The sequence below is a fragment of the Colossoma macropomum genome, unplaced genomic scaffold, assembly GCF_904425465.1.
Source record: "Colossoma macropomum unplaced genomic scaffold, Colossoma_macropomum, whole genome shotgun sequence".
Lineage (NCBI taxonomy): Eukaryota > Metazoa > Chordata > Actinopteri > Characiformes > Serrasalmidae > Colossoma > Colossoma macropomum.
In genome coordinates, this window is record NW_023494807.1 from 3,523,925 (window position 1) to 3,551,765 (window position 27,841).

Sequence of the window (27,841 nt, forward strand, 5' to 3'; positions counted from 1 at the left end):
TAGTGTTTCATTCACGTTGTCACGTGAAATATTCATTCTATGACGTTGAGCTGTGAAAGACTTTCATCCGAGTTGTATTAGGGGGTCTTCAGCCAGTGCGATTCAGTTCAGAACTCGTGAATCGGCTCGCGCGACTTGCGAAAAAGATCCGGTTGAAATGAACGACTCGTTGACAAGTCGCTAGGAGAGAGCGAGACTCTCCCTCTCTCAAACAGTTTCTCTCGCGCATCCAACGGACTCGCATCCCCTCAGCTCGGAGTAACGGTCGCCTGCTCAACGCTGAGGTAAGTCTCGTTCGGTTTTATTTTATTTTGGGGTTATATTCACTTTTTGTCCTGCACTTTGAAAGAACTAATCATCTTACACAGCATTAATAAGGATCCGTTCATCTTGTAGGCTAATATCACTTTATCAGCCCGACTGTAGCCTAAGGTTAACGGTCATACGCGGCACTGAGGGAGATATTCACTTTACCAAACAGGGAACGATTTAAAATAGATGTATACTTCTTGTACTGGTACAAATATGTAAGACAGAATTTATGACTGTCTTTTATCAGACTAGGCTAACATTAACATTACTAACTTAGTCAGAAGTTTTCAGCTCATGTTCTAACTAACTTGCTAACCTAGCTTATATGCGCGTAGCGTGTGGAGAACATGACGTTAGCAATATTAAAGTGTTTTAGGGGTAACGACAAATACGTTATGTAGGTTAGGCTGCCATATTTTACAAAGCTGGTTCTTTTTTAGCCGTTTAATCCGCCGAGTTTTACATTTATTCATTTTTGTGCGAGTAATTATGCCCACTAATATTAACCTGCCACACTCAAAGTTTAGTGCTGGCTGCGGCGTGATGGAGGCAACAGTTCCTCTGAGAGGGAACAGACTGAAAAAAACAGAATTAAAATTGAGTGAATTTCTCACAGAGTCAGCATATCTCTAATCTCCAGCTTTTAATACAGGAATGCATTTTCACTCTATTATTATTTAGTGTCTTTGCTTCGGGGCTGGCCCTGCTGCCTGAATGTATGCCAGGGAAATGTATGCTAATTCTGCTTTTGTTATATATTATCATATGCCTTTGGTAATAAATGTTCATGGAGAAAGTCTTTAGATAAAGAAGATACTGTAATGTGGGTTTGAAAGGCTGACTGTACACTCATGGCTGGCTGTGCTGGTAAATGTGGGGAGATATTCATGGTTGTAATTGTGGGTTTGAGAGGTTCATGGTAGTATTTCGAGTGTGAGATGTTCGTGGTTGTATTTTGGGTTTGAGATGTTCATGGTTTTATTTCATGCTTGGGATGGACATGTAAGTGATGGAGAGGTTTATTTCTGGATTTCTGGTTTTCTGGTTCACTGCTGTTTTCCAGCAAAGTGGAGAGGAAAATCAAATCATGTGCTTGAAATGGGTTTACTCTCAGCTCATTTTTGGGTGTGAACATATATGTCCGTTATTTAGTTTTGGGTTGTGTCTCACCCTTATTAGTTTATTTTACGGCCTAAGCGAGGGGCCTAAACCCAGTCATGCTCCTTTAAAATATGTTGGAAGAAAGTAGCTGATGTGTTGTGGCAGATGAAATAAAAGTTTGTACTAAAAACAAGTTTGTAAGTATAACATGTCGTGTGACAATGAGCATATGTTGATAATAGTTTAGTACGTTTGTCTGGAAAACTACACTTTTGCATGTTTAATGCTGGAAAAAAGCTCAGTATAATAATTAAATAAATAAGTACATACATACATGTATACATACTCCCACAGGAACTTTACACATGAATTTGGATCCTTTTAGTTAGGCCATAATGAATTCTGACAATTTAAAATGGCTATTTAATGAAAACAGGCTGCTGTTTCTTTATTTCCTTTCACTCACTCTGGAACGTAGAATCGATATGACATTTCGTATAACTTTCCAATTTATTTATTTATTTTTTTTTATAAAATTTGACAGTACTGCCTCTGATTTTTTTTAGGAGCAGTGTACTTCCAGACCTTTAGTACAGCCCCACCTCACAGCATTTAATTCTGTCTTGGCCTGGACTGGAAAGTACAACTTTAAAAGTACAACTCTGCATCTCTCAATTTCCAAAATAACATTCTATTTCTTATGTAAATGAGTAGTTTAGGATTTTTTTTTGTAGTTTAGAGTTCAGTCAGCCAAGCTGAAAAGATGTCTGTATGCAAATGCTTTGCGTACTTTTGTATGCTAATTAGATCAGTGCCCGCTGTCACCTGACACGACAATGGCCCGTAGTCAGCTGCGTTTGCTGCTGGAGATGGAGCTGGATAACATTGATTAGCAGACGCCTGTAATTAATTTCACCCCAGAGTGATTTATGAAGCCATGTGTAGTGCCATTACGTCACTAATGGAATTTTTCATGGCTATCGCAATGTCAAAGAAGAGCACTTTGAGATAGTGACAACTGAACTGCTGAAAACACGGGCAGCCATTTCAAAGAAACCACAGTTTCCAGAGGAAAAGGTAGAGCTTCACAGATACTTATTTCAGTACTTTTGGTCTTTAAATGTGTCCAGATTTGGAAACAATGGGTGTGCATGTCCAAAATTCTTCAAAAAAATATTTATACCATCTGTTGTTTTTTTCTTTCAAATCCCTCTGTAGAAGATGGAGCTATTTTTGTTTGCTAATTTGTGTAATTTTGGCTTTGTTTGGTAATTTACTAACATACAGATGCTTAGTAATTGGATTCATAAGTGGATATGAATGATTTCCATAATAAGGCTTGCGTTTCTGCTATTTTTCTTCAGTCAGCGCACTAAAAACTTAGCAAAAATGCTTTTTTTATTTTTAGATCTTAAAGAATATAAATGTAACATGATGAACATGGAGAGAACTGATGCTAAAGCGATAAAGCACTGCTCTTCAAGATATACAGTGATCATGGGCCTTGGTTCTTTCTGCCATCCCCATCGTCCCTATAGAAGAAATAGCCACAGAGTGAGACGGCTTTGGACGCACTCCATACTGCTCACATCAGACAGTGACTGAGATGACAGGGCAGATCACAGAGAGGGAGGGAGAATTTGGGGAAAAAAATGGCATGGATGATGAAAAACAAACTTAAAACGGAATTCTAAATGCACAATGAATATTTCTGCCATTCAGGGCCTGTGCATTACAATAAATAAGGATCGGCCTGCTCTCTTTGTGAATTGTGCAGCGTGTGCAGATGGAATACTGATCTTGGAGACATCTTGCTACCAGTGAGCTATGTCAGAAGATCTTCAGCATCTCTGTCAGTGTTAAAGTGATTTATTCACCAAACACATGGTGAAGGTGACCTCTAATGATCTCGGTTTTACATAGTAATCGCCGTGACCCTGCCGCCGAAGGTCAACCACTGATTAAGCACCATATTGTTGCAGGGAGTGCACATGTTCCATGGGTGTGAACCACAGTGTGATTCTATCGCTTGTGTGCAGGCGTATTCTGAACGTTCCTGCTTTAAGTCACAGAGGAAACCACTTTCTATCCAGCTTATCATGGAAGCCACCTTGATCTTGTCATTTTAAGATTGAAGACACTGGCCTGTAGAACTGGCTTACTCTTCATAGATGGTTTGATTTATGGCAGACTTGCGAATGCATAACTGAACAGGCTCTGCTGATGTGTTCAGATACGTGGTAAAACGAAGCACCCGTTTCTCCTGAACTTAATTAATTCACTCAAATCATCTAAAACCACTTTCTTTCCCCATTTTCGCATGTTTGCCATTTTTAGAATTACAGATCAGTATCAGGATTGCTGGAAAGGCCTGGCTATAGGAATAATCAAATTCAAAAATGCTGCAGAATTGCAGTGAACTTGGCATTAATTTCTTCAACCCCTGGTGGTATGGTATAATTTCCATGCCTTATTATCTCACTGCTGATAATATTGGTAATAGAGCCCATTGAGAATGCCTGTGAATAATGACTCCCACAGCTGGAGTTGTCAAGAATCACCTTTGCTTCTATATTTGGGAAAACTTCCAGTCGTGTTCTTGTTTCCCCACATTCAGTATAAACTGATAATGGCCTAATGTCGTTAACTTGGGTTGCTGCTCTGTTTTCTTTGTTCTTTCAATTGATTATTCTCTCTTACTTCACAAGTCAATCCAAACTGAGAGTGGATCAGTAGACACAAATTACTCACTAGCAGAGCTGGCCAAGTCTGTTACACAAGAGTGACACAACATCTAGATATGCAGTATTTCTTGTGAACCTCCTATATTATGTCAAGGCTGAGAAAGGCCAGATTTCCAAAGCCATCAGAGCAAAAAGATGGTATCACAAGATGGTAGAGTGAGTATTAGAAGTTGCACAGTACCGCTTTTTGTTTTTTGATGCAGATTCTGGTCAGTTTTTTTTTCCCTGTCAGCTTTAAATTGAGCTATTTTAATTTACCCATGCCACTTAAGATGGTCATCTTAAAGCACCATGCTCATGACACTGTACTACCCCAAAGGAAGAAATAAACAAACAGCAGTATGACTTACTGTGCACATTTAGACTATTTAAACTAAAGAAACTGTAATTTTTTGTGTAATACTTAGCTGCTTGTTCTTGTGTTAGTGTTAGATTACGTGTGGCTGCTGTTGTCATCACATCACGCTTAATTAGGTTCATTCTTTTTTCCACCAAGATTCGATCCTATACTGATGCTGGGTATTGGAACAGCATTATCTCTAGGAATACATAGTTTACATGATCTTAACCCTCCAACCCTTTTGGATGCCTGGGACTTGCTTGTGACCTGGCACTTTTGGGTTGCGTTGACTTATTTTCTCTCTGTGAAAAAGCCATCATACTAAGGATGGAGCTCTAAGCCAAAAGACTATTCGCAGGAGAATTGCTGCTGCAGTGGATAGCCGAGTGTGGCCACAGAAAGGTCATGTGCTCCAGCCACACACAGGAGTGAATTCAACCAGTGTGTTCAGATTTCTGTATGGTTCGTGCACTTCATGTGGAAGCCAAGCAGGGGCCCTTGTGAAAAGAACAAACCCATTTCTTTTGTACAAGAGCAGCAAGACAAGTGTGGACTAATAACCTGACAAGCCTGGGGTCAGAAAGTTCAGCTCTCCTACAGCACCTTACGGCCTGCAGACTATGGATGAGCTAAGAAAAGGAGAATGAGGAAAAAATGGCTTTATCAGTATCGTTTAACCTCTTTCTCCATTTGCCTTGAACAACCTCATCATATTTTAATTCTAAGAAATTCCTAGATGCTGCCACAGGCCTTCATTTATTTATAGCTATAGAGCTTTGGGTTTTCAATTCTATTTCTGTGGTTGTTAATGTCAATAAATGTCATTATCGATTAATTTGTTGATACATGTTCTCCCCCCTCTCCCTTTCTTTTTGTTGTGCAGCTTAAACTCTAATACCAGCAAAGGAGCAGAATCAAAATGTCAGACGATGTTGTGATTGCAATCAAGATGACTTAGCCTGACCTTTTAAAATGAAAGCATTGTTACCTTGATTGTAAAAAAAAAGAAAAAAAAAAGAAACACTCTTTTAAAGGCTGTACAAGGCAAGGGTGCAGGCATAAAAACACATTCTGAGTTATTACTTAGAGTAGAGGTTTTTCATTTGGGTGCCTGCATGTAAATCTTCCCCCCACAAATTGAAATGTATTGCGAGGCTGTGATAGTTATGGAGCTGCCAGTCTGAAGTGCTGGTCTGCTGTGATTACCTAAGTTAAGTGCCAAAGTTTCAAGATGGGTTTGAGTCTGTGGATGAGTTAATGGTGCTGTCAGGCTGTTAAAGGCCTTGTGGGAAAAACACACAATAAATATCAACGATGATGCGCGAAAAGTTCACCCTGACTTTGACTATAGCATCAACAACTCTATTAGCAGGGTGGGCTTCTGATCTGCGTATTTGTCAGTGAGGTGGAAGTGACAAGCAAACAAACACACACACGTATACGCACACACAAACACACTCTCACACACAGAGAGGTGCATTTGCATTGCAATGCGGGGACTGCATTCCAGTACTCGACCACAATGCTGAGGGGAAACTGCTGACCCGAGAGCTCCCACAGAGTTCTTTACGCAGCAGCCGAAAGCTTCAGTTCTCATGGCGTCTCCTCCCCTCACACAGGGAAAACCAAACAAAGACTCCACAATACAGGCACTGGATGACAGAGGAAACTCACAAACGGGACTGTAAACGCTAGTGCCCACACACAAACTCAGGTTAACAGGTGCTTTGTGCCTTCTATTTGAATAGTGTGCATGGAGAGACAATGGAGACTCAAGCTGCAGTGAGTTGCGGGCCGTGGTTGAGTCCCTTCACGAGCGAATGAATGTCGCGCACCTTGAATGGTGTCTTCAGGAGCATTGGTTTTTAGCACGTATGGCTGAATTGCTTTGTTTAAATCACAAAGCCTGCTCCAAGACGACCGTGCCTTAAAAAGCTTGCCATTTTTTACGCCTCCATTGAGGCTGAGCAGAAGAAGCAGAGTCATTGGCACAGTATTGCTTCCAGACCACATTATGGCCTCTCGCGTTACGTAATTAAGAGGTCCCATCTGGTCCGGGCAGCGCTCCCTGACACTAATTGTGTTGGTGCACATGGCCATCCCATTGAGCAAAAAAAAAATATCTATAAATAAATAAATAAAAGGAACTCCAACATTTGAATCCATTATCTGCTACTGTTGAGATTAAGGCGCACATGTTGCAGAAGAGATTAGTGGGGGAGGCTTGGGGGACACTTGTGTCTGGTAGGGGCCTAGGCTGCAGGATTACGCCTTGTATAGTGTGGCAACCCTCCGCATTAAGTACCAGCAGCCAATGAGTCACATGTCTCAGGCTTCTTCCACTTCGCTGTGCCTCAACAAGTGGTCATAAGAAAAGAATTAGCACTTGCCGCTATGTCCAAGTGCATGAAGCGTAGCTTATGGTTATGTTTATCCAGTGGACTGGGTCGGTTGTGTTGTCAAACATGACCTGAAGCAGATTTTTTTCAGTGTCTTACAACCGCTGATTCTTTGTGCCTCTTTTTAAGGGATGTAATTGTACATGGGCTGGTCGTAGTTAGATATAAATAGCTTTGAAAAATGGACCGGTGTGGAAAAATTATGAGTGAGATGAATAAATCAATCATCATTCTCTAAGAGCGTTGCAGGAGAAGTGATACCTTAGCATCCTAAAACCCAGCTGTCTAGACAGCCTTTTTCCCCCAAACAGACGGATCGATAGGTATCGATTACCCACTGTGCCCTGGGGAATGACACGAATTGGCTGCTTGGCTAGCTAGTCCACAGAATGGAAACAGGATCAGCTCTGATCAGCTCGAGTGTGCCACCCAGACTCAATTTGCCTTTACCTGATCCTCGCTTTCCCTCTCCTGCCTCGCTGCTTGCCGTTCAGAGAGGGGCCGACCACAATCCAACATGGCATGTGTCTCCTTCCATTTTGCGCAAGTGAGATGAGGGAGTTCGGTCGCACTGTTTTCATTTCCAGAGCTCACTGATGCAGCCACAGGATGAGAGCTGCTCCACCGATCTTCTAATAGAGTGCCGGTGGGGGGAAAAAAAAGATGTCCGAATATCAATTCAGTGTAATCAAACATTTATTCAGCCACCACTATCCTAAGCGGCGTTATCATGTAAGATTAGCATGCAAAACATGACTGGCCTATTTAAAAAACCCAAGAGCCGGGTATATCTAGTTAATGGGCAGTGGTCCAGTGCCTTATTCATTATATGGGAGAACTGGGAGACAGTGTGTTGGTGTTAGCTGGCTGTGCCTTGCTCTCTGCTCTGCTGCGCTGTACTTCCTGCAGCAGAACTTGTTACCTGTCGCCGCCCGTGGCTGACATTCTTCTTCTCTCGCTCCTAATTGCCCCTGCGGGACTCATCAGGAGTGCTGTGCTGTCTGCTGTGTGGCAGGGCTATCAGCAAGGGCCACGCTTAGAGCCCCTGCCTCACTCACACTCACACACACACACACACACACGTTTGTTCACTCACTCCCCTTGTCCTGCTGGCTCCCCGTGTCCTCCACAGGTGTTGCTACTATTCGCCCCCCCCAAACCCCCTGCCTGTCAGTCCTTTCGTACCCCCTCCCAGTTCTGTCTCGCCCAATCCCAAGAGACTCTGAGGGGACGGTGCCTTTGAGAATGGATAAAAACAAGGTGTTTAAAAAAAAGAGAGAACAGCTGATGTCTCAAGGTCAGACGACATGCTAAGTTCTCCGAAAACAACAGCCATCAAAGACTGAATCTGAGACACGTGATAGGTCACTTTTGCTAATTATTCTGTGTCTCCTGTGAACACGATAACAGATTTATCCTTGTTCATGAAAGAGTACTAATTTATGAGGCTTATGTTAAAACGTAATTGTACCATTCTAAAGAAATAACCTGAAGACCTTTTCTGTTAGGCTAAATTTTAGAGTTTAACACTATAATGTATAAGGTAGTGATTAAAAAGAATCTGCAGTATACATTTGAAACTCTTGTTAATACGTAAAGAACACTGGACAGCCTTCTAATACTGCCTGTATTAATTTGACACTGATGACATTGGTGTGTTTTTTTCACATCACACTTGTAGTGTCAGAACATACCCATAAACATCCTAGGTCATTGTGGAATTGTGCGAGGAGCTCTGAAATGATGGACAGTGTGAAGTCAAGGTGTCATGTCGAGTTTTCTAGACTGTGCAGTTGTGTTTATGGACAGCAGGGAAGCTTCTATGCTCCTTCGCCTGCTTCCCTCGCAGCAGGTCGGATTCATAAATGAACGGGGAGACATTTTGTGGTGGAGCTGTGTCTGCTCCCTCGGCCACACCATGTAACAAAACCGCTTTAGATCCAGCTGACTTCCCCCGGCAGGACTGTGTCAGGGGATTTGCCAGGTCATAGAGCTGTGCGAAATGGCTCCCTGAGTTTGACTAATGTGCTCCAGGAGCCCTTTCTCTGGAGTTTGGACTCCAAAAATCTATAAAGACCAGCCTCCATAAACTAGAATTGTGAGACATGGGAGAGCCGACATCTCTTTTTTTTTCTTTCTTTGTTATACGCACACACAACTGCACACATATACATTCTAGAGGTCCCATGGTACATTCAAGCTCATTGAGTTTGACAGCAAATCAATATGACCCAGTATCTATTGTTACCTTATTCAATTAAGCCAATTCATAAGGCTGAACAAAATGGAAAGCTCAACAGAGACCTACACCAGAATGGCAGTAGCATTAAAGGAGTGTATGCATGTATGAGGAAATCCAGCGGTACTAATATGCTTTTTCAGCTGAATCGGTGGCCCTTAAGCATCTCGCTTTCTCTCACTTTGTACAGACACACTGACCCGCTGTCTTCTTATATTGATGGAGATGTGTAAGCAAATGTCACTGACAATATTGTAAATCAAAAACTGAAGGCACTTAAATGCAATTCATGAAAGGAATGGCCATCTTCCCTACCTCCCCAACCCAGTGCAATTACATTTGCAATCTACTCGATAAAGAGTGAAAGGGAGGAAGGCCAGGCATTGGGCTGCAGACAAGCCTTAAGATTGATGTGGAAACAGGAAACGGGGTGATTGCTGATTATTATGTGGTGGCAGGATGCTTTTGTCTCTCTGGCTTTCATTTGGAGGGGTCAGTGCTGTGGGACCGTGCTATTCTCCCCATGCCAAATGATGAAACTGTCCACCACATATTAGAAGTAAACATTTCTGTGTCCAAGTGAGCTTTTTTCTCTCCTCTTTTTTTCCTAACTCAATTGCTACATAAGTGTTTTGGTCTGTAAAGCAGGGCAGTTAGAGTGGACTTGCATTGATTAATTGATAATAGATTTGCAAGAGTCATTGGCCTTTTTTGTGGTATTTTTGGAGTCAGGGTCTAATGGCTGGCTGTAGAGAGGGAGAGAAAGAAAGCTTATCTGAGTTTCATCGCGCTTGTGCTAAACGGGCTCCTGCAGAACAGCGCTGGTCTAAGCCTCCACTTTCCACTTCACGCTCTCTAAATCGTGGGACACCAATTATATAGATATCAGAGCCTGAGTCACTCAGAAGTCCTGCAGAATTGCCATCATATAGTTTTTTTTAAGAGATATCTTTTAATTAGCAGATGGTTGTCGTCTTGATACGGTTGCTTCTAATTATATAAAAAAAAAGAACGATTCGCACTAGCTGTTGGCTAATTCAATCTGAAGCTTCCACCCAATTAATAACTCGATTTCTCTGTCTTTACAGGTACCCCATGCCTGCTGCCAGCTGCCAGCAGGGAGGACTATGAGGGTAGCAAACACCTCCACAAGACAAGGCTTTAACCTGGGCAGATAGGACCAAAGACAGCTGCAGGCTACCTTGAGATCAGACAAGATGAGGACTTGGACCGTATGCTTCTTATGGGTGTGGGCGGCACAGAGCGTGGACGCCATGGCATTTTTAAAAGGGACAGTTGGGGAGGAAAAAGCGAGGGTAACGCAGGAAGAAAGAGATGTGGAGACTCTGAGACGCTTCAAGAGAGGCTGGATGTGGAAGCAGTTCTTTCTCCAGGAGGAATACACTGGCATGGATAATCAATACATCGGCAAGGTAGGAAACCATTCATGCTTATCTCCATACTCTGAAAAAAGTGCTGCATTCAATTTATTTGGTTTAAATGTACATGATTTGCACTTCGATAAGCAAACGCAATGCCAACTTCATTTCAGCAGAGGTTGTTCAGACATGTAGACAATAGATGGTGCAATGATCCAGTTGTAAAGTTTTCCACGCTTTGCCATGTGCAGGTATAATTTAAGTGGCAGTGTAGTTACGGCGATACGGCAAAATGTCATATCACGACACTTCAAGAATTTTTTTGCAGTACATGCTATGTCATGATATTCATTTATTCTGATAAGTTAGATCAGACAAACTAAGCCCACACTGTAAAAATACTATGAATCCACTTATTTGTGCTCAATGTTTCACACACTGTGCTGCACTGAATCCTTTTTGGTTGGAACTACTTGGAAAGCATGAGCTTATGAATAACATGGCAAAGTCTTGCGTTTTTCATTGGCATGTCGATACCACACTTTACGTTGCGCTGAAGTTTTTTTGTTTCATGTTACATGTCTGAGTAGAATCACAATAATAATATGTCAGTTGAGAGAGTACTGGAACAGTTTCATGATCTTTCTTCATCTTCTCTCTCAGCTGTCGTCTCTTAATAACTAGTAATACAGAAGATGAAATGTGTGGGCATGGTGAAGGTAGTGTTCTCCAGCATGGCTCCTGCCAGGTCGGAGATAAGGACTAAGAAGAAAACGAAGGCCTTAGCTTCCTCACTGTGCTGCCCACCCTCGGAGGCAGAAGGGTCTGGACAAAGGATCAAAGATTAGAATATATGATAGATAAAAAAAATAAAAAAGAACTCAGTACTGTTGCTTAGTGCTTCCATGCTTTGCGAAGGGTCAGCATGCAATGGAGTATTCATGTGGAGTGCTGGGAGCACAGAATTTACACAACCTCCATGCTTGATGCAAACCTAAGCTGAAAAAGAGACTATAGAGGAGAGTTGTGCACACTCTAAAAGAGGTTCAGAAAGGCTTTTTGCTGGGGTTATGAAGTTATGGATCTACCTTTTCATGCCTGTAACATTCCACGACTTGAAAACAAAGATTCGTTTCAACAAAACAACGTACTTGAGCTGTGAACATAATGCAGACTAAATTCCTTTTTTCTTTCATCAGGGGTCATTATTTAAAGCAATCAGATAAACCTATAGTATATAGATTCTGCTCAGCCCCTCCTTACTCAAACTGACATAGTGAATGACAACTGTCATCTGGAATGGTAAGATGTGTTTCAAACATGCCTCTCTTGGGATGCAACGGACAACGCTTTTTGATTTTGCTCATGAAATTCAGAAATGAATGAATTTCAGAAGAAAACTCATTCCACATAGAGATAGCAGGTGGAGATGTCTCTCTTTGTAATGAATATGTATTCACCTTGATTGCACATTTGATGTGTCTTACTTTCATGTGATAAGCAATCAGATTTCAATTTTGTCAGGGCTCATCTTCACATATTGCCCTCGTAAATCCTACGTAGTACTTTCTTTTTCAGCTTTTAGTTTATTGTCTTGTTCCTCCAAAAACAGCCACCTCCAAAAACAGCTCCAGACTACTGAATGTAATACATATTTTAGCAGTGTTATCAGCTAAAGACTGATCTAAGGGTTACTGATGAATTGCTTGAATGGCCTTTCCTCCACAGCTTCACTCTGATCTGGATCGAGGAGATGGCACGGTGATGTATGTGCTCACAGGCGAAGGAGCTGGGACGATCTTTGTGATAGATGCAAACTCGGGTGATCTGCATGCCACCAGGAGTCTGGACAGAGAGGAGAAGCCATACTACACTCTCCGAGCCCAGGCTGTCAACAAGAAGAACGGCATCCCCTTGGAACCGGAGACAGAGTTCATTGTCAAACTACACGACATCAACGACAACGAGCCGAAGTTCGAGAAGGAGGTTTATACGGCTAACGTCCCTGAGAGGTCACACGTTGGTATGATTCAGCTCAGGCATACTCATTTAGTGCATTTTCTGTAAAAAAAAAATGTATTGGTTTGAATGACCACTCTAGCTATTAAAGCACATGTCTTGAGTCAGAGATTTTGTATTAAATCAGAGTCTGGATTGTAGTGTTTTTGCTATTTGCACTCAGTAAGCTACCAGATAAATTCTTATGTATCACAGCAATCAATAAGTCATTAAATCCAAGTTAGAACTTATGTAACTGCTTTATTAGAAAACAGTGTCTGATATATGCATTTGAGTCATTTAGTAACTTTCATGCTTTATTTTTTTCTTTTTTTCAGGCACCTCTGTTATTCAGGTCACAGCACACGACGCAGATGATGAAATGTTTGGCTTGAGTGCAAAACTTGTCTACAGCATCAGCCAGGGTCACCCATACTTCTCAGTGGAGTCAAATACAGGTCAGACTGTCCAAAGTGATCTGTTATATCATTTTCAGATTTCTCAGACAGAAGGGAGGAAAGAGAGAAAGAGAAAGAGAGAGAGAGACAGAAATACATTCAACACACACTCGTAGACAAACAAAATTGCGCAGAGAGAGAATCCAGAGAGAAGGAATTAAAGATAGAGAGTGAAAGGGGGAGAGAGAGAGCATAGTAATGTAGAAGGTTGGCATTATGGCCCTCCCGCCTGAGCATTTTAGCCGTGCAAACTCACACAGTTAGTTTAATCATTCTAATGTGCACCCTGGAACATCTCCAGCAGAGGTCTTTGTTTAAACAAAAGCGAAATTGAAACACAAAAGCTCCTGTGGCAGATTACCATCCAGCTTAACACTGATAGGGGTTAGCCCAGATGTGACATGGATGATGATGTCCATGTCACATCAGAGTACATAAAGTCCTAAAAGAGCTTTGGGCTGAAAAAAGGGATATTCCTCAGTGTTCAGGGTTAATCTGGCAATGTTTGTGTCATTCAAAGAAAAAGAAAAGCTTGGGCGTCATGCTATATATGAATTACTGGATTTGCCTTTTGCCCTTTTTCTGTGCTCATGTATATATAGGACAGAACAGTTGTGAGACACAGTAGATGCATCGTTCTAACGCCCATCTGCGGCAGCTTTATGACCATTTGCAGTCCCTCTGGTCAAGTGCTGCACTCAATTTCCAGTAACCCTTAGTGTATCTGTTATTATATGCAGTGTAATAAAGGAAGTTTTTGAAATAGGTGTTAGAGTAATAAAAGATACCCTTGGCTATAACCAGAAGGTGATGTCAGGTGCTGTGAATCCAAGCTTGTACAACACTAGTCCTTATCCTTCAGCCCAGTTCATTCACCTCCTGCAGCCGTATTTCTTTAACGGCCAGTGACGCCCATTTCAATCTCCAAGGCAAAATAAGGAAGTGTGTGATTGCAGTGAGCTCCGTGCTATTCCAACACAACAAGTTTTTTTTTGCTGCTACTGAAAACTCTCACTATGCTTCCCCAGAGCATCATAGCGCTGCAATCATTGTCATATGGTAGAGCGAGTGTGACTTTAAACTCTCTCCATAGCATATAACAATGATCGTCACTCTGCAGACTAGAAGTTTTTTTCAGCACAATGTAGTTAATCTCTTTGAATCAGGAGCTGGTGCAGATATCAGCAAAACAATCAGCCAAAAAAAAAAAAAACTCTCAAATCTCCCTTTGCTTCCTTCAGGCATAATCCGGACAGCCCTGGGGCCCTCGGACATGGATAGGGAGCAGAGGGAGCATTACCAGGTGGTGATTGAAGCCAAGGACATGGCAGGCCAGAGGGGTGGCTTAACTGGCTCCACTACAGTCAATATCACCCTCACCGACGTGAACGACAACCCCCCACAATTCTCACAAAGTAAGGCTGCAGCAGACACCTCTACAATAAAGAATTACAGTATAAGGCTACTTTTACTGAAACACTTCACATTGGGGTTTGCTAACGATTTAAGCTTGTTGCAAGTCATGAATTTTTTGTCTGTATGCTTTTATCTAAATGAGTGGCTGGATGTCATGAACACATTACTCATGTTGAATGCTTACTGGCATGATGTTAGCAAATTGAATACAGCATTTTTAGATCAAGACTACCGATCTAGGTTGTGGCCCTTTATGCCCTAATGAACTTAGTTTCATAACAAGACAAGACCTGGTCCTAAATCAGTACCCTGTATTTCATTATTCTTGATAAATACAGGTCATAAGTACCAGCACATATCACTGCAATAACAGAAATAGAGCATGTGTGCACCAACCATAGCAAAATGCAACTTGGCTGTATTCATTGTCACAGAGGGACCATCTTGCAGTGGGGCATGATTAAGGGCAAAGCTGCCATCCTGGCCTCGCCAAAGTGCATGAGGTCTGTGTGGTAATCCTGATTAAAGTGGACAGAGCAGGCTAAGCTTGATCATTCTTTAGTGCCTTTACTTGGACCCCCTCCTCTTGCCTCTGCCTTTTTTCTGCATGCAAATGTGAAATGCTCTATCAGAACAGAATAATATCTGATTGACATGTATACGTTGTTTACCATGCATTTTAGTAAGGATTGTTCTCTCATCACCTGGTTTTTAGTTTCCACCTTGCAAGTTGAGATTTGTATGCATGCTGAAGACTCTAGTATAAGAACTGACAGACTACTACATCATCCATAGGGAAGGTACACAAGAGGTGTACAGCACAGATCAGCTAAGATGTGTGAACTTCTCCCATCAGGTATCTACCAGTTCAGCATCCCTGAGCTGGCCAAAGCTGGGGAAGTGGTGGGCCGAGTCCGAGCTGTGGACGCCGACATCGGCAGAAACGCTGAGATGGTTTTCACTCTGACCAGCGGGGATGGCCTAGATGTGTTCGATATAACCACGGATAGAAACACCCAGGAAGGCATCCTCACTGTCAAGAAGGTAAAGATTTCATGCGAACCTTGAATACGCTGCAGTCTCATTAGAGGCATTCATGCTGTGAAATAATGATTTACCTCAGCTTGGTTACTTGAAGTTTGGCTCGACAGGGAAACACGCATGTGTGTCCCACACTGGTCCTGCATATTGTATTGAGCACACAGTGTGGGCGGGTTGTTTATCTCTGTGATCATGTTTTCTCTGCAGCCTCTTGATTATGAGAAAAAGAAGTTGTACACCCTGCAGATCCAGGTGCGCAACACCCACCCAGACCCGCGGTTCGTAAGCGTGGACTCCAAAGACTCGGCCACAGTCAGGGTCAACGTGGAGGATGTGGACGAGCCTCCTCGCTTTGAGCGCTCCAGTTACATCCTAGAGGTCAAAGAAGATGCAGCCGTGGGTACTGCCATCGGCTCCGTCAGCGCTGTGGACCCTGATGCTCGCCGCAGCCCAGTCAAGTAAGCAGCTCATACTACAGGATCCTTGAACTCTACTTCGCCCACACAAGGCCTAAGTGTTCCAGCCCCATACACATGCACATAATTTCAGCTATGAGCTTTCTTCTTAGACAAGGAAAAAATCTAATTATTGAAAGTACAAGAAAAGCAAACATCTGCATTGCATTTAACATCTTTGTAGGGCTTTTTTAGCCGTATTTATTTGTCATCAGAAAAAAGTACATATATAAACATATATTTAACAGATATATAAATAACCCCATCCCCTAAATATAATATCAAATCTGTCATTATTTAATTTGTCCACTCTTTAACGTTTTAAACTCTACTGGCGCTTCATCGTTATAATTTTAAAACCAACAAGTTACAGCTGTCTTCCAAACTAAAGGTTTTCCCAAAAGCTTCACTGACTTCGTTATTTTAGACACTAACATTCACATAAGCAACTACCCAAACACCTCAGCTACCTTGCAGATTTCACCCTCTTGTGTGTACCTATGAATGATACCACAAAGCAATTGCTTTTTTTTAACATGGTAGTGGTTTGGGTTGACAAGCAATGGTAAAAATGCTAATGTTGAAGTCTGTAACATAAGTATTTTATGGAAGGGCATAAATAATGGGTGATGGGTCAGTTGGAATTCTTCCTAAGGTATTAGTTTCACTGTTATGTCACAAATACACCAGATAACGAAACATACAAACAGTGTAAAACACGCTAACAGGAGCCCACTATATCTGAATGGCTGAGCCAGACATCTTTCAGTAATCCCTTGTTTCCCCCGTATAGTCCGTTACAGTTAATCTTAGTCCAGATTGTTATCGAGGCACTGAACGTTAGAGAGACATATGGAAGGAACTGCCGGTGTCTTAGGGTAATGAAAGCCTTTAGACTTGGTTGAGCCTGTAGCATAGCAGCCTGCAGACCAAACCAGTAGCCCCACCTGCGGTGCGCCTCTGTCAGTCAGCTGCATCACACAGCCGTGAAGTCTTGCGGCCATTTGCTTCAACCAAGCTAAGAAATCTGTATTTAACCTCTGCTACTGACAGTGTGAACGACTGTAATTTTAACTCCAGCGCAATCTGAACCTCAAAGATTTAAGAGCAACGTAGGAGACAAATGACTTGAGAAATTTGCATGTGAAACAATCTCCGGCTCCGTTTTTGCCAAGCCAGATAGGTTGCAGTGTGCTTACATGTGGAGACCACAGGTTTATCCATAAAATATTCAGTTCTGTTTTTGCTCAGTAAAAATTTCTCACATTAAATATGATTCTTATTATTAAATATATAATAGTAAATACTGAAAGTCTGTAGGGTGAGAAGGCAGCTGCAGTGATAGTCTGGCAATTTTCACATCCCTCTAATATATAATAATTTAATGTAATTCAACAAGTAAATGCCATTAATTCAAGCTTGGCATGTTTTATTAGTGAAACAGAACACACCTTTTACCAAAGTAAAATATTTTAAAAGTGGAATTGTATAAATATCAGGATTTCTAAGCTAGTTAGGTTAGATACAGTTAGTTAGTACTGTATTGGTACTCGTGGTATCAGCCTATACTTATGGAACAGATATCTGTAAAGGAAGGGGGGAAAGTGGTATTGGTGCATCCCTACTTAATGGCCGTTTTGACTGGAAATTAAAGAAATGAAAAGGTTTTCTCTGACTTTTGCATAGTACTGTAGGTGTAGTTCATTGATCTCCCAGGAGAAAATTGGGTTTTACAGTAGCAGAAGAACATTGAATGTTATGTATACAAAACAAGTAGATGCATAATTAGATATGTAATTAAAAGTAAAGAAGACAACATCAACTGAAACATTTACATGTACCACATAAAATACATTTTATTTTGTTTTATTTCATTAGCCTTCTTATTTCATTAATTTCATTAATTCATTAACCTAACTTAAATGGCCATTAACCTAACTTAAATGGCCATGCAATAAAGCATCTTAATATATTTCCACTGCACCTTGGGAGACCATTCAGACTGCATCTAATGTTATTTCGGTCTTGTGTACAAGATTTTTGATCTGAAACTGAAAGATGCTAAAACGCACATCCTCATTGATCCAACTGACCTCCAAGTGTAGAGCCCCACTTTGCATTTTAAGCTGTCACAGATACGAACTGAGACTGAATACATCCACACTGAACACTCTTTTAATTCGAAAGGTCCCTCGATTGCGAGTTCTCATTGAGATAATCGTAATAAGCTTCCATTATGAGAATAAATGAGTATATTATCACTGTCCAAAGCCTCCAGATGATAAAGCTGATGCACTGGGTTCACCACTACAATAAACGGTCCCTTTTTTCCTCCCCTCCGGAGACCACAGTAAATAAGAGCAAAGAGAAGAAGTGCAATTAAAGAGCCTCGGCAGACAGGGAGCAGGACTTCAGGGCTGGTAATTATCAGAGACATCAGGGCCAGTGTGCACGAGCAGCGTGGTTCTGCTGAACATCAGGAGGATAATTAGCAAATTGAACAGTCCCCCTGAATGATTGCGTCTGAAGGAGCAATATTGTGGGCTTCTGGTGAAACGAGAACAAATGGGCACAGGGCATGAGCGGGCTTTGGACTCTGTGTTTGTAATCAGTTCTGCTCCACAAGGTGTCACTGATTCCTGTGTCCTCTGCGCAGCTGCCCCTGTTTGGTATCAAACGTGGGATTACTGTGTAGAAAGCATTCTTTGTTTAACATGCATCACTGCAGCATCATGCCTGCATGCCTAGGCATTATCGATTCAAGGAATGGTGTCATTTCCAGGTACACAATTGATCGCCACACGGACGTGGACCGGATCTTTAACGTGCATGCTGGAAACGGGTCTATATTCCTGCAGAAGCCTCTCGACCGAGAGAACCTTGCATGGCACAACATCTCTGTGATTGCAGCAGAGTTCAGTAAGTCATGTATACACTCAGTAAACATGTTGATTCCAGTTTACTCGTAAGATTTCTCAGTATTAATCCATTTCTGGGAAGTTGCAAAAAGATTTCGGCTCAGATCCAGCCCAAACCATGAGATCTGGCTGGGATCCGAAGCCAGTACTTGTTGTGAGTCAAGACTGAACAAGCATCTTTTGAGTTTATTCCAAAATTGACACACCACATCTATACATTACTGACTGTCTATATCTCTTGCTGTCAGACTGATCTCGTACTCATGTATACAGTACAGTGCAAAATTTAGAGACTACCCTTTCATTTGTTTAATTTCCAGTAAAAAAAGACATCAAATATGTTATTCTTAAGAAGGTATTATTCGTTTTTCAGAGTTTATAAATATATTTAACAGGAAATTATGCAAAATCCTCCAACAGTAAGTATATCAAAACTGTATTTAATTTGTCCACTCTTTACTTTTGTGCTCCCTACTGCAGTTTTAGGTCTGTCAGCTTTTTAATCTTAAAACCAATGAGTAACAGCTGTGCAAGACCTGGTAGATCACCAAAACTGTCCCAATCAGATAAACAGCACTTAAAGCTTTCATTTTTGAGATAGAAGAGAAAATCAAGCTGCTTCAGATCTGAAAAATCCATAGACTCTTTGTTCATCCTTCCACTGGTGTGAAGACAACTCAACACTGTGGGTCTGAAAGGATTTGTAGCTGTGAAGAAGCTGTTACTGAAAAAAGGAAATGGACAAAAAAAAACACCTGTTCTAGAACACTCTACTGGATGCCTGAGATTAGAAGGAAAGTTTTATGGACTAATAAGTCTACATTTGTACTTGGGATTCCTTGGATCACAGAAGTAAAAAATGCCACTGACTTTTAAGACTGAACTTTGGATTTCTTTGAAAAACTGAAAAAAATGTCCGTAAAAGAGTAGATGCTATAATAAACAATACGAAATACTGTGTGTATAATATGTTTAGCTAAGGCTTCAGTGTAATTGTCTTTTTTAATATGCTTTTTGCTTTTTTTCCTCATGCTGAAAAATGAATAACTTCTACTTAATGATCATCTAGACTGGAAATTAAATAATGAAAGGGTGGTTTCTGACTTTTGCACTGTATATGTATGACTACTCCGGTATGCCCCTATACGTTTGCATTTTTTTTTTTAAATTCCTGATTTTGACTGAATGCAACTTGGCATTACTATTGTGATTCATCAGTCATACCGGTATGTTGCTTATGTGTATGACTTATCTTTAAGCAGTAAGGCATATGAAATCATTCAATATTCAGTTTCAGTATTCAGGACAGTCACAGTTGAAAGAAATTTAAGGTGATTGTTCATGTATGCATGTAGATGTATCTCAAAGCAAGATATCTTCAGAGCTTTCATAATGCTTTTTGTTTAGTGGATAATTAGTTGTGCGTTTGATATTCTGTGCTAATTACTATTTCCCATTTCCCATAACGTAGCTAGTTAGTTTAATAGTTTGCTTGTGTTAGCCTAAGAAACAAAGTTGGAATTTGTCTAACGAACGCTGATTACCTGCCTGAATTACCTGATTAACATGAGCTAGATAGATTGTAGCCTGAGCTGGTTAGTAGCAAATTAAAGCTCATTATGTCAGGCAAGCTAGTTAACTCATTAAATAGTGCTGAGCTTGTCTAGTGTCATCTTACCTTGAGAAGAGCAAGGCCATGGTGTTCCTCAATACAAATGTAGGTGTATATTCTGAAAGTATTAGACAGAAAATTAGCCTAGGCAGTAGTTTCTAAAATCTTTAAACCCAAAACAAATAAATAAGTAGAATTACAACTACTCACCAGAAATGAATTGGATTTCATGTCAAATGAATAAACAAACTTTATGGCACTTAAGTTGCTGTTGACTTATTGCTTCAAGTGATATGAGCATCCAGTTTTTCTATATATCACCAAAGCCTCTTTTTGTCCTTGCAGATGACCCCCAGCAGACCAGTCGAGTGCCTGTGTATATCCGTGTGCTGGATGTCAACGATAACGCCCCCATGCTGGCCTACTTGTACGATACCTTTGTGTGTGAAAATGCTAAATCTGGACAGGTAAAGGCTTATTTTAATGGACTTCAGCATTTTTTTTCACAGGCCAACTTGTCAAGTTAGATGTGCGATGGGAAGAAATTATATCAGCACTGCTGTTTGGCCATTGGACTGGTGTGTCGATTTAGAACAGGGGCGTTTGTTGAACACTTTGTGACCTCTATGGGACTTGCTGCCTCCGGATGGAGATAGAGATCAGTGATGAGTATTTCCCCTTCGTGGATTAGACACCGGGGCCTTTTTCTGTCATGCTTGATGAGATTATATGTCGCGGCGGATGACAGGGGCTGTCACTTATCACAGGCACTTTATAATAACTGTCCACCTCTCCTTCAGTGCTCGACTCCTATCGCCTCCCCCGCTGTCCGTCATCACACAGCTCACTGACCCGCCCACTGTATGACGTTCCTCAGAACTGAGAGATCTGCTATCTGCCGTCCACTTTTCAGTGCAGCATTACTACAACAACTGCATAAAGGAAGCATGATCCAAAAAAATCTTCATTCGAAAAGCATGTATACTGCTAAGCCAGACTTAAGAGTTACATACTAGCTGCATACCTTCTAAGAGCTCTTTTTGGAAATAAGAGTTTAATGTAGTATGTAAACTGGTTAAAGTTTTAAAACATACCATTCACTCTCCGGTTCATACAGTCAAGCCATTTTTAATTGTTTTACTTTTGATGCCACAGAAACCAACAAATTTGCATATATATTCAGCCTATAGCAGTTTAGCCCTGTTCTTTCATGTTGAAGTTATAAGGAGTGTTTCAGCCCAGACTGCTTTTTCAATGAAGCACAATACAGGGCGGCCAATCAGGACATTTGTATATATCAGTCTTAAAAGCACAATAACAAAAATAGTCTGTTTGATTTTAAGGCTTAAAGAGAGGTTAAAATGGTCATGTAAAAATAAATTATGACTGTTTTGGGTACATAAACCTACACAAACATCATAAATGAAGCTTAGGGGAAAAAATAAAAATGTTTGGCTGAAAGAATGTTATAACAATGTAACAAACCATTTCGTAGTAAATGATTATGAAGAGTTTACATTTTAAAGTATTGACATTAAAAAATAGATTTGGTACCCACTGCATGTGCTATTTCATCCACTTTTATCAGCCTAAAGGGAGGCAGGCCAGTGAATGTGAAGAGTCTGGCTGGTTGCTATGCCTGACAGGCAGAAACACGCTAAACACCAGAGGACTGCTGATTAAATTTTAGACCCAGCTTACTGCTAATGTGCCCTTGAGCAAGGCATTTAACCTTAAATTGCCCTTGCTAGCCACACAAGAGAACTCTGAGCTCAATCACTGAATTGCTCTGTCCTTGCCCCCAACAAGAGCTCCTGTGTTTGTATGTGTGAGCAGTAAAAGTCAAGAAAAAGACATTTTCAAGGAGAGATGTTGCTGCACCTTACTGTGCTGTAAAATCTGATTTGCTAAATTTACTTAAATGGTTTGTGAAAAACAATTGCATTGGTGTGTTTTAGCACTAACATTGATTTGTCTGTATTTATCTCCAAGTTTAATGTTTAGAGAAGATACCCGCTGTCAAAATTTAATTGCAAACAGACCGAAAGACAAGGTCCAGAATGACTTGGTCCAGAAAAGTCTTGGTGCATTAGCTTACATTGAAACTTAATAATCCTGTGTTACATTTTAAGCTTTACAAATTAGTAATAGTTAGAAAAAATGCTAATATTGCAAACATCACATACCATCTACCAATTAGCATTATGCCAGTCATCACACTAATTGATGGCCATTAACTTCAAATTAGCACTTGTCATGTTAGCCTGTTTGGTCAAGCTGCTTCTTTAGTGACAGCTCAATCAAGGCAGTTGTTCTCCACAAGGCGTTTGACTGCACACAACTCAGAATTAACTCATTCAATGTTTAATGTTTCATATTTAAAACATTTTTGTTTCAGAAAATCCAAACCATAACAGCAGTGGATCGAGATGAACCCAAGGCTGGGCACCGGTTCTTTTTCTCTCTGGCACCGGAGAGTTCGAGGGCCAACTTCTCAGTGCGAGACAATGGAGGTTAGTGGCCTCTCACAAACAGTCCACCAAAGCCAGCTTCTCAGAGTCAGCGCAGAGCCGAGTAGCAGGGCCTGGTCAAAGGCTCAGCTTTTCCGACCTTCGGCTTTTGCAGATTTACACAAGCCCAGCTCATGCAGCACTCATCACCAACTAGGCAAACCAAAACAAACTGAGATATAGCAGAGGTTATGTCACGTGACCCTAGCTGAGCCTGCTATTGAACCGGGTGCTCTTCTCTCTCCCACAGATAACACCGCTAGCATCTTTACCCGCCGATCAGGCTTCAGACGGTCACAGAAGAGTACCTACCTGGTCTCTGTGGTGATTTCTGATGGAGACATCCCCATGCAGAGCAGCACAAGCACGCTGACAATTCGTGTGTGTACATGCACCCGAGACGGCACCATGGAGTTGTGTAACGCAGAGGCGCTGAGCGGCTCGGCTGGGCTCAGCACTGGAGCTCTGGTGGCCATTCTTCTCTGCGTCCTCATCCTGCTCTGTAAGCACCTCCCTCTGTCTGTTTTGACTCCACGCTCACTCACTTACTCACCTTCAGTTTTCTACCTAGATATGGCAAGAGTTTCTTCCCTAGTAAGTTGTAGCATTCTGCAACAAGGAGAAGGAGCAAGTTTCAGCATTTTGGAACAAAAGTTTTAGAAATCTTTATCTCATTATGCACTAACATACTAGTAAGGAAATGTAGATAACTAAAAATAATATGTAATTATACTTGATACCTTCATGCACAAAAATACTTCTTTATTTAATCACATGAGCCCGATGAGTCAAATCCAAAATAAAAAAGGCGCTTGATTAAAAATGAGATTTTTTTTTTTTACGTCTATTCATCTACAGCACTTTATCCCCACCCACTCACAGTGAAGTTATAAGAAGTGTTTCTGTCTAGACTGCTTTTTGAAAGAGGGACAAAACAGGACAGCCAATCAGAATAGAGCTCCTTTATATACACCTATCTCGAATGCAGTTGAAAAATTGTAAAATAGTCGTGCAAAAAATAGACTGTGGACTGTTTTTGCTTTATAAACGCTCACCAATGTCAAAATTAGGTCGTAGGAGGAAAAAATTACAATGCAGGATATGGTAGAGATTGGTGATATGGAAAAATTTAATATCATGATACTTAAAAACGTTTTTATGATACACAATATGTCACGATATGTTTAAGGGATGTTTAAGCGTATGAGCTTTCATCAGGAGACTGCGAGTTCGATCCCCAGTGATGCTACAGCCATCCTTGCGGCCAAGAGAGCACACTTGGCCTTGCACTGTCTCTCTCTGGCTCATCACCTCGCACAATGCTTGCCAGCTAGCTAGTGGGTGAAATTGGACATCACTGAAACTGAGGAGAAAATTGGAAATATAGCAAAAAAATAAATAAAAATAATGAATACAAGGTTTTATATTCAATAATTTACATACAATGCTGCACAAATTCAATAAAATAGGACAGACTATGGTCTCTTTGTAATCGAACATGCAGTTGGGGAGTGTTTTTTAAGTACTGAAGATATCCACAATCTGCTCAGAATATCTTATTTTGGCATATTGTGATGTAATTTATCACGATAATGATCACATATTGCCAAGGTGATATATGTGGTCATTTAATCTACAGATAAGTATAATATTGGAATTTTTCACATGGGACTTTTAACAATTTTTCTAATACAGTTAAATCCACATTAAAACATGATGACTGTATCCTGTAATCCACTGCTAATGTAAGCCTGCAGTAGCAAGAGAGATTGTTCTGATGCTGTGTGCTGTTGCCGTGGTAATCAAAAATCAGACCCTTCCAAGTGCTCCTATGAGGACCACAGTCAAAATTCCATTTCCTCCTTGGTCAAAGTCCACTGTACAAATGGTTTCAGGAGTCTGATCATCACTCCGTCTGTCTGTGTTGAGTGTAAGCGCTCATGCTTCAGCTTCAGTTTGTCAGGGAAATGGTGGTTCCTTTCATTCTCTCACCTGTCTGCCTGTCAGCATGTGCTTTTGTCTGATAGAACATTAGATTAATTACTTTTCCGGTGGTCTGAAGTGTGCATGTATGGTCTGAATGCAAAATAAAGTGAGAGGGGTAAAAAAAAATAGCCTTCATGTGCTTAAATGGTTGAACTGATAAATGTTATGTTGTTAGCCTTTCAATCAGGATATTGTATAATGAAGGATACATTTCTTAATTAAACCCATCTTAAATTAAACCAACAAAAGAGAAATATTATCATTTCAGAGCAAATTTTGTGCAAATTGTTGAAAATCCTTATGTGTACATTTGCTCCAGCACTCTGGATTCTGGGCCCCATGATTCTTAGTGATATTAAAATAGCTTCATTTTATTTTTCTATATCAGAGTGAAGGGGCATGATGAAAGAGGCTTTGGTTAGTGTATTAGCGTCAGCTAGATCCTACCTGAGCACAGTGTGCAGCTGTTCTCTTGTGTAGGTGACACCGCCTTCTCCACAGAGAGTGTGTTATTGCTAAAGTGCGCCACATGTGCATGAAACCATGCCTGTTCCAGAACTGTGATTAGAGATTAAATCTACTCTTAATGGAAACCCTCTAGATTTTTTTTTCTACCCTTGTTGCCTGTATTCCTTTCTTTTTGACAACACTGGTGCTCAGAGCCTTCAAATCTACATCTAGTGCTTACTCTTCAGATCACTGAGTCACTGCAACTGGCTTTCAAAATAAAAAAGGATGAAAACCTGCCGTGGCCAGCTCTCGAAGACTGTGAATTAAGTCTCAGTGCTCGGGTAGCACATGCTTGTCAGCTCTCCATTATCTGCTCTACTCACTGTGTATTTTTCTCTCTCTTTTCAGTGATAGTGGTGCTGTTTGCTGCCCTGAAGCGTCAGAAGAAGAAAGAGCCTCTGATCATCTCCAAAGAGGACGTGAGGGACAATGTGGTCAGCTATAATGACGAAGGAGGCGGGGAGGAGGACACGCAGGCCTTCGATATCGGGGCGCTACGCCACCCAGAGGCCATGGAAGACAGCAACAAGCTGAGGCGAGACATCTTGCCCTCAGAGCCGCTGTACCCTCCGCCCCCTCTGCGGCGGGCCACCGCCGCGCCATCTCGGGACAACGCAGACGTACGGGACTTCATCAACCAGCGGGTGCAGGAGCATGACGGCAGCCCAACAGCGCCACCTTACGACTCGCTGGCCACCTACGCCTACGAGGGCAACGGCTCGGTGGCCGAATCTCTGAGCTCGCTGGGCTCAGCCTCATCTGATGGGGTGCAGGACTACAACTACCTCAGCGAGTGGGGGCCCCGATTCCGCAAATTAGCTGACATGTACGGGGGCGAGGAAAGCGACTGGGACTGCTAACAGACACCGCGCCGTCTGGACCCACGCAAACCAGCTGCCTCTGAGGTGAAGTACACAGCTGGAGTTATTTACGAAGTGCCCTTCTCCTTTCCACCCAGCTCCGTCCAGCAGACAGGCAAATACCCCATGGGGCCTGTTTGCTGACTGTTCTCTCTCTGCAAGGCAGATGCATTAAGACAGCACAGACGGAGCTGGAAATGACACGCAAGTCTACGCAGACTTTACTTCTGCATATTACTAACTCTTTGGAAGGAAGGTTATCAAGACGAGGCATATTTTCGGATTATCCCGGGTTTCTTTTTCGAAATATGTTTACGCTTCTTGGCCACATTGCTTTTCGTATCGCTGCAAAATGTACTTTCGGAAAATGCTCACTATCTGTTTCAGACTTCCTTCCCGAGATAAACTGCCATTTGCAGCGTATCAGCAGGAGCACTGAGCATCCGCATCACTTGAAAAGCTTTTTTTTTTGAAGCCAGCACTGTATGAACCACAAGCTGGAGAACCAGGACCAAAACCTTCTCACCAACTTCTCCATGAATGTGTTTGGAACTAATGCGAAAGCAACTCTCCACTAGGCTAGCGTGTGAAAGGCAGCTCGTTATAAAATGGTATCTTAACAGGTGTTAGCGAATGAGATCACTGTTTAGCTGTTTACCATCAAACCTGTGTATATTTTTTGACTTTTCTTCATGTATTACAAACCACATTAATCTGTTGCCGCGCTCAAAGCAGACTTAGTGCTTTAGGAAATTGAGGGGGGAAGTGTTTAATGATTGGCACGGGTTTTCATCATCCACTGGAAAAAATGCCAGAAGCTTCCAATTATCTACTCTGTCATAGGCACTAAATGTGGTTTACTTGGATTTATGCTGCATTTTGGCACACATTTGCCTGAACTTAGCACTACTCCACATTTGTATTTCCTCCCAAGAGAAACATATTTACAGTTACCTAATGACTTGTGCTAAACTAAACATTCCATACATTTACCTCCCAGTGCTTTCACTCTACGAACATATGTATGTGGAATGTGTCAACATCAGATGCAGAATGTTCAGCCAAAAAAAGGAAAAGAAAAAGTTTACAGACGAATATCAGTACATATTGTTTCAATTCAGTTCATTTACAAAACACAAGGTCAAAAGCTATAAGCTTTATTCACACCTCTGCTTTCTAATAATATCATTTCCCTCCGATGTTCTGCTTTTAAAAAGAAACTATCAGCAGCCTTTGTAAGTAATAAAAATACAGATGATTCATTCCCACAGTACATGCTAATCACAGCAGTCCGATGTTGAAGTATGACTAGGATGTTAAAATAAATCATCGCCTGCTATTTTGCCCTCTGTGCCAGCCACAAAATGAGTCTGGAATTGCATTCCCCGCCTCAGTTATCAAGGGGATGAAAAGAGGTTATTTTTAAAATATACATATGATTGAACTGGGCTCCAAGCAGTAGAAGGGCAGGTAGCAGGTAAATATTTGTGTTTTCGGTGCACGCAGCATACAGATTTCACAGCCAATAATATTCCCGTGCTTTGTCAGTGATATACTGTTTAA

General features: G+C 41.4%; 1 protein-coding gene across 1 annotated transcript; it reads left to right on the forward strand.

The window, feature by feature from the left end:
- Nucleotides 1-191: 191 nt before the first annotated feature.
- cdh6 (cadherin 6) lies at nucleotides 192-27,841 on the forward strand. The gene is made up of 12 exons (XM_036556375.1): nucleotides 192-284; nucleotides 10,224-10,568; nucleotides 12,243-12,537; nucleotides 12,851-12,970; nucleotides 14,212-14,385; nucleotides 15,243-15,430; nucleotides 15,635-15,885; nucleotides 18,665-18,801; nucleotides 20,758-20,879; nucleotides 22,811-22,925; nucleotides 23,173-23,424; nucleotides 25,767-27,841. The coding sequence occupies exons 2-12, from the start codon at nucleotides 10,353-10,355 to the stop codon at nucleotides 26,276-26,278; spliced, it is 2,382 nt and encodes a 793-aa protein (XP_036412268.1). The 5' UTR covers nucleotides 192-284; nucleotides 10,224-10,352; the 3' UTR covers nucleotides 26,279-27,841.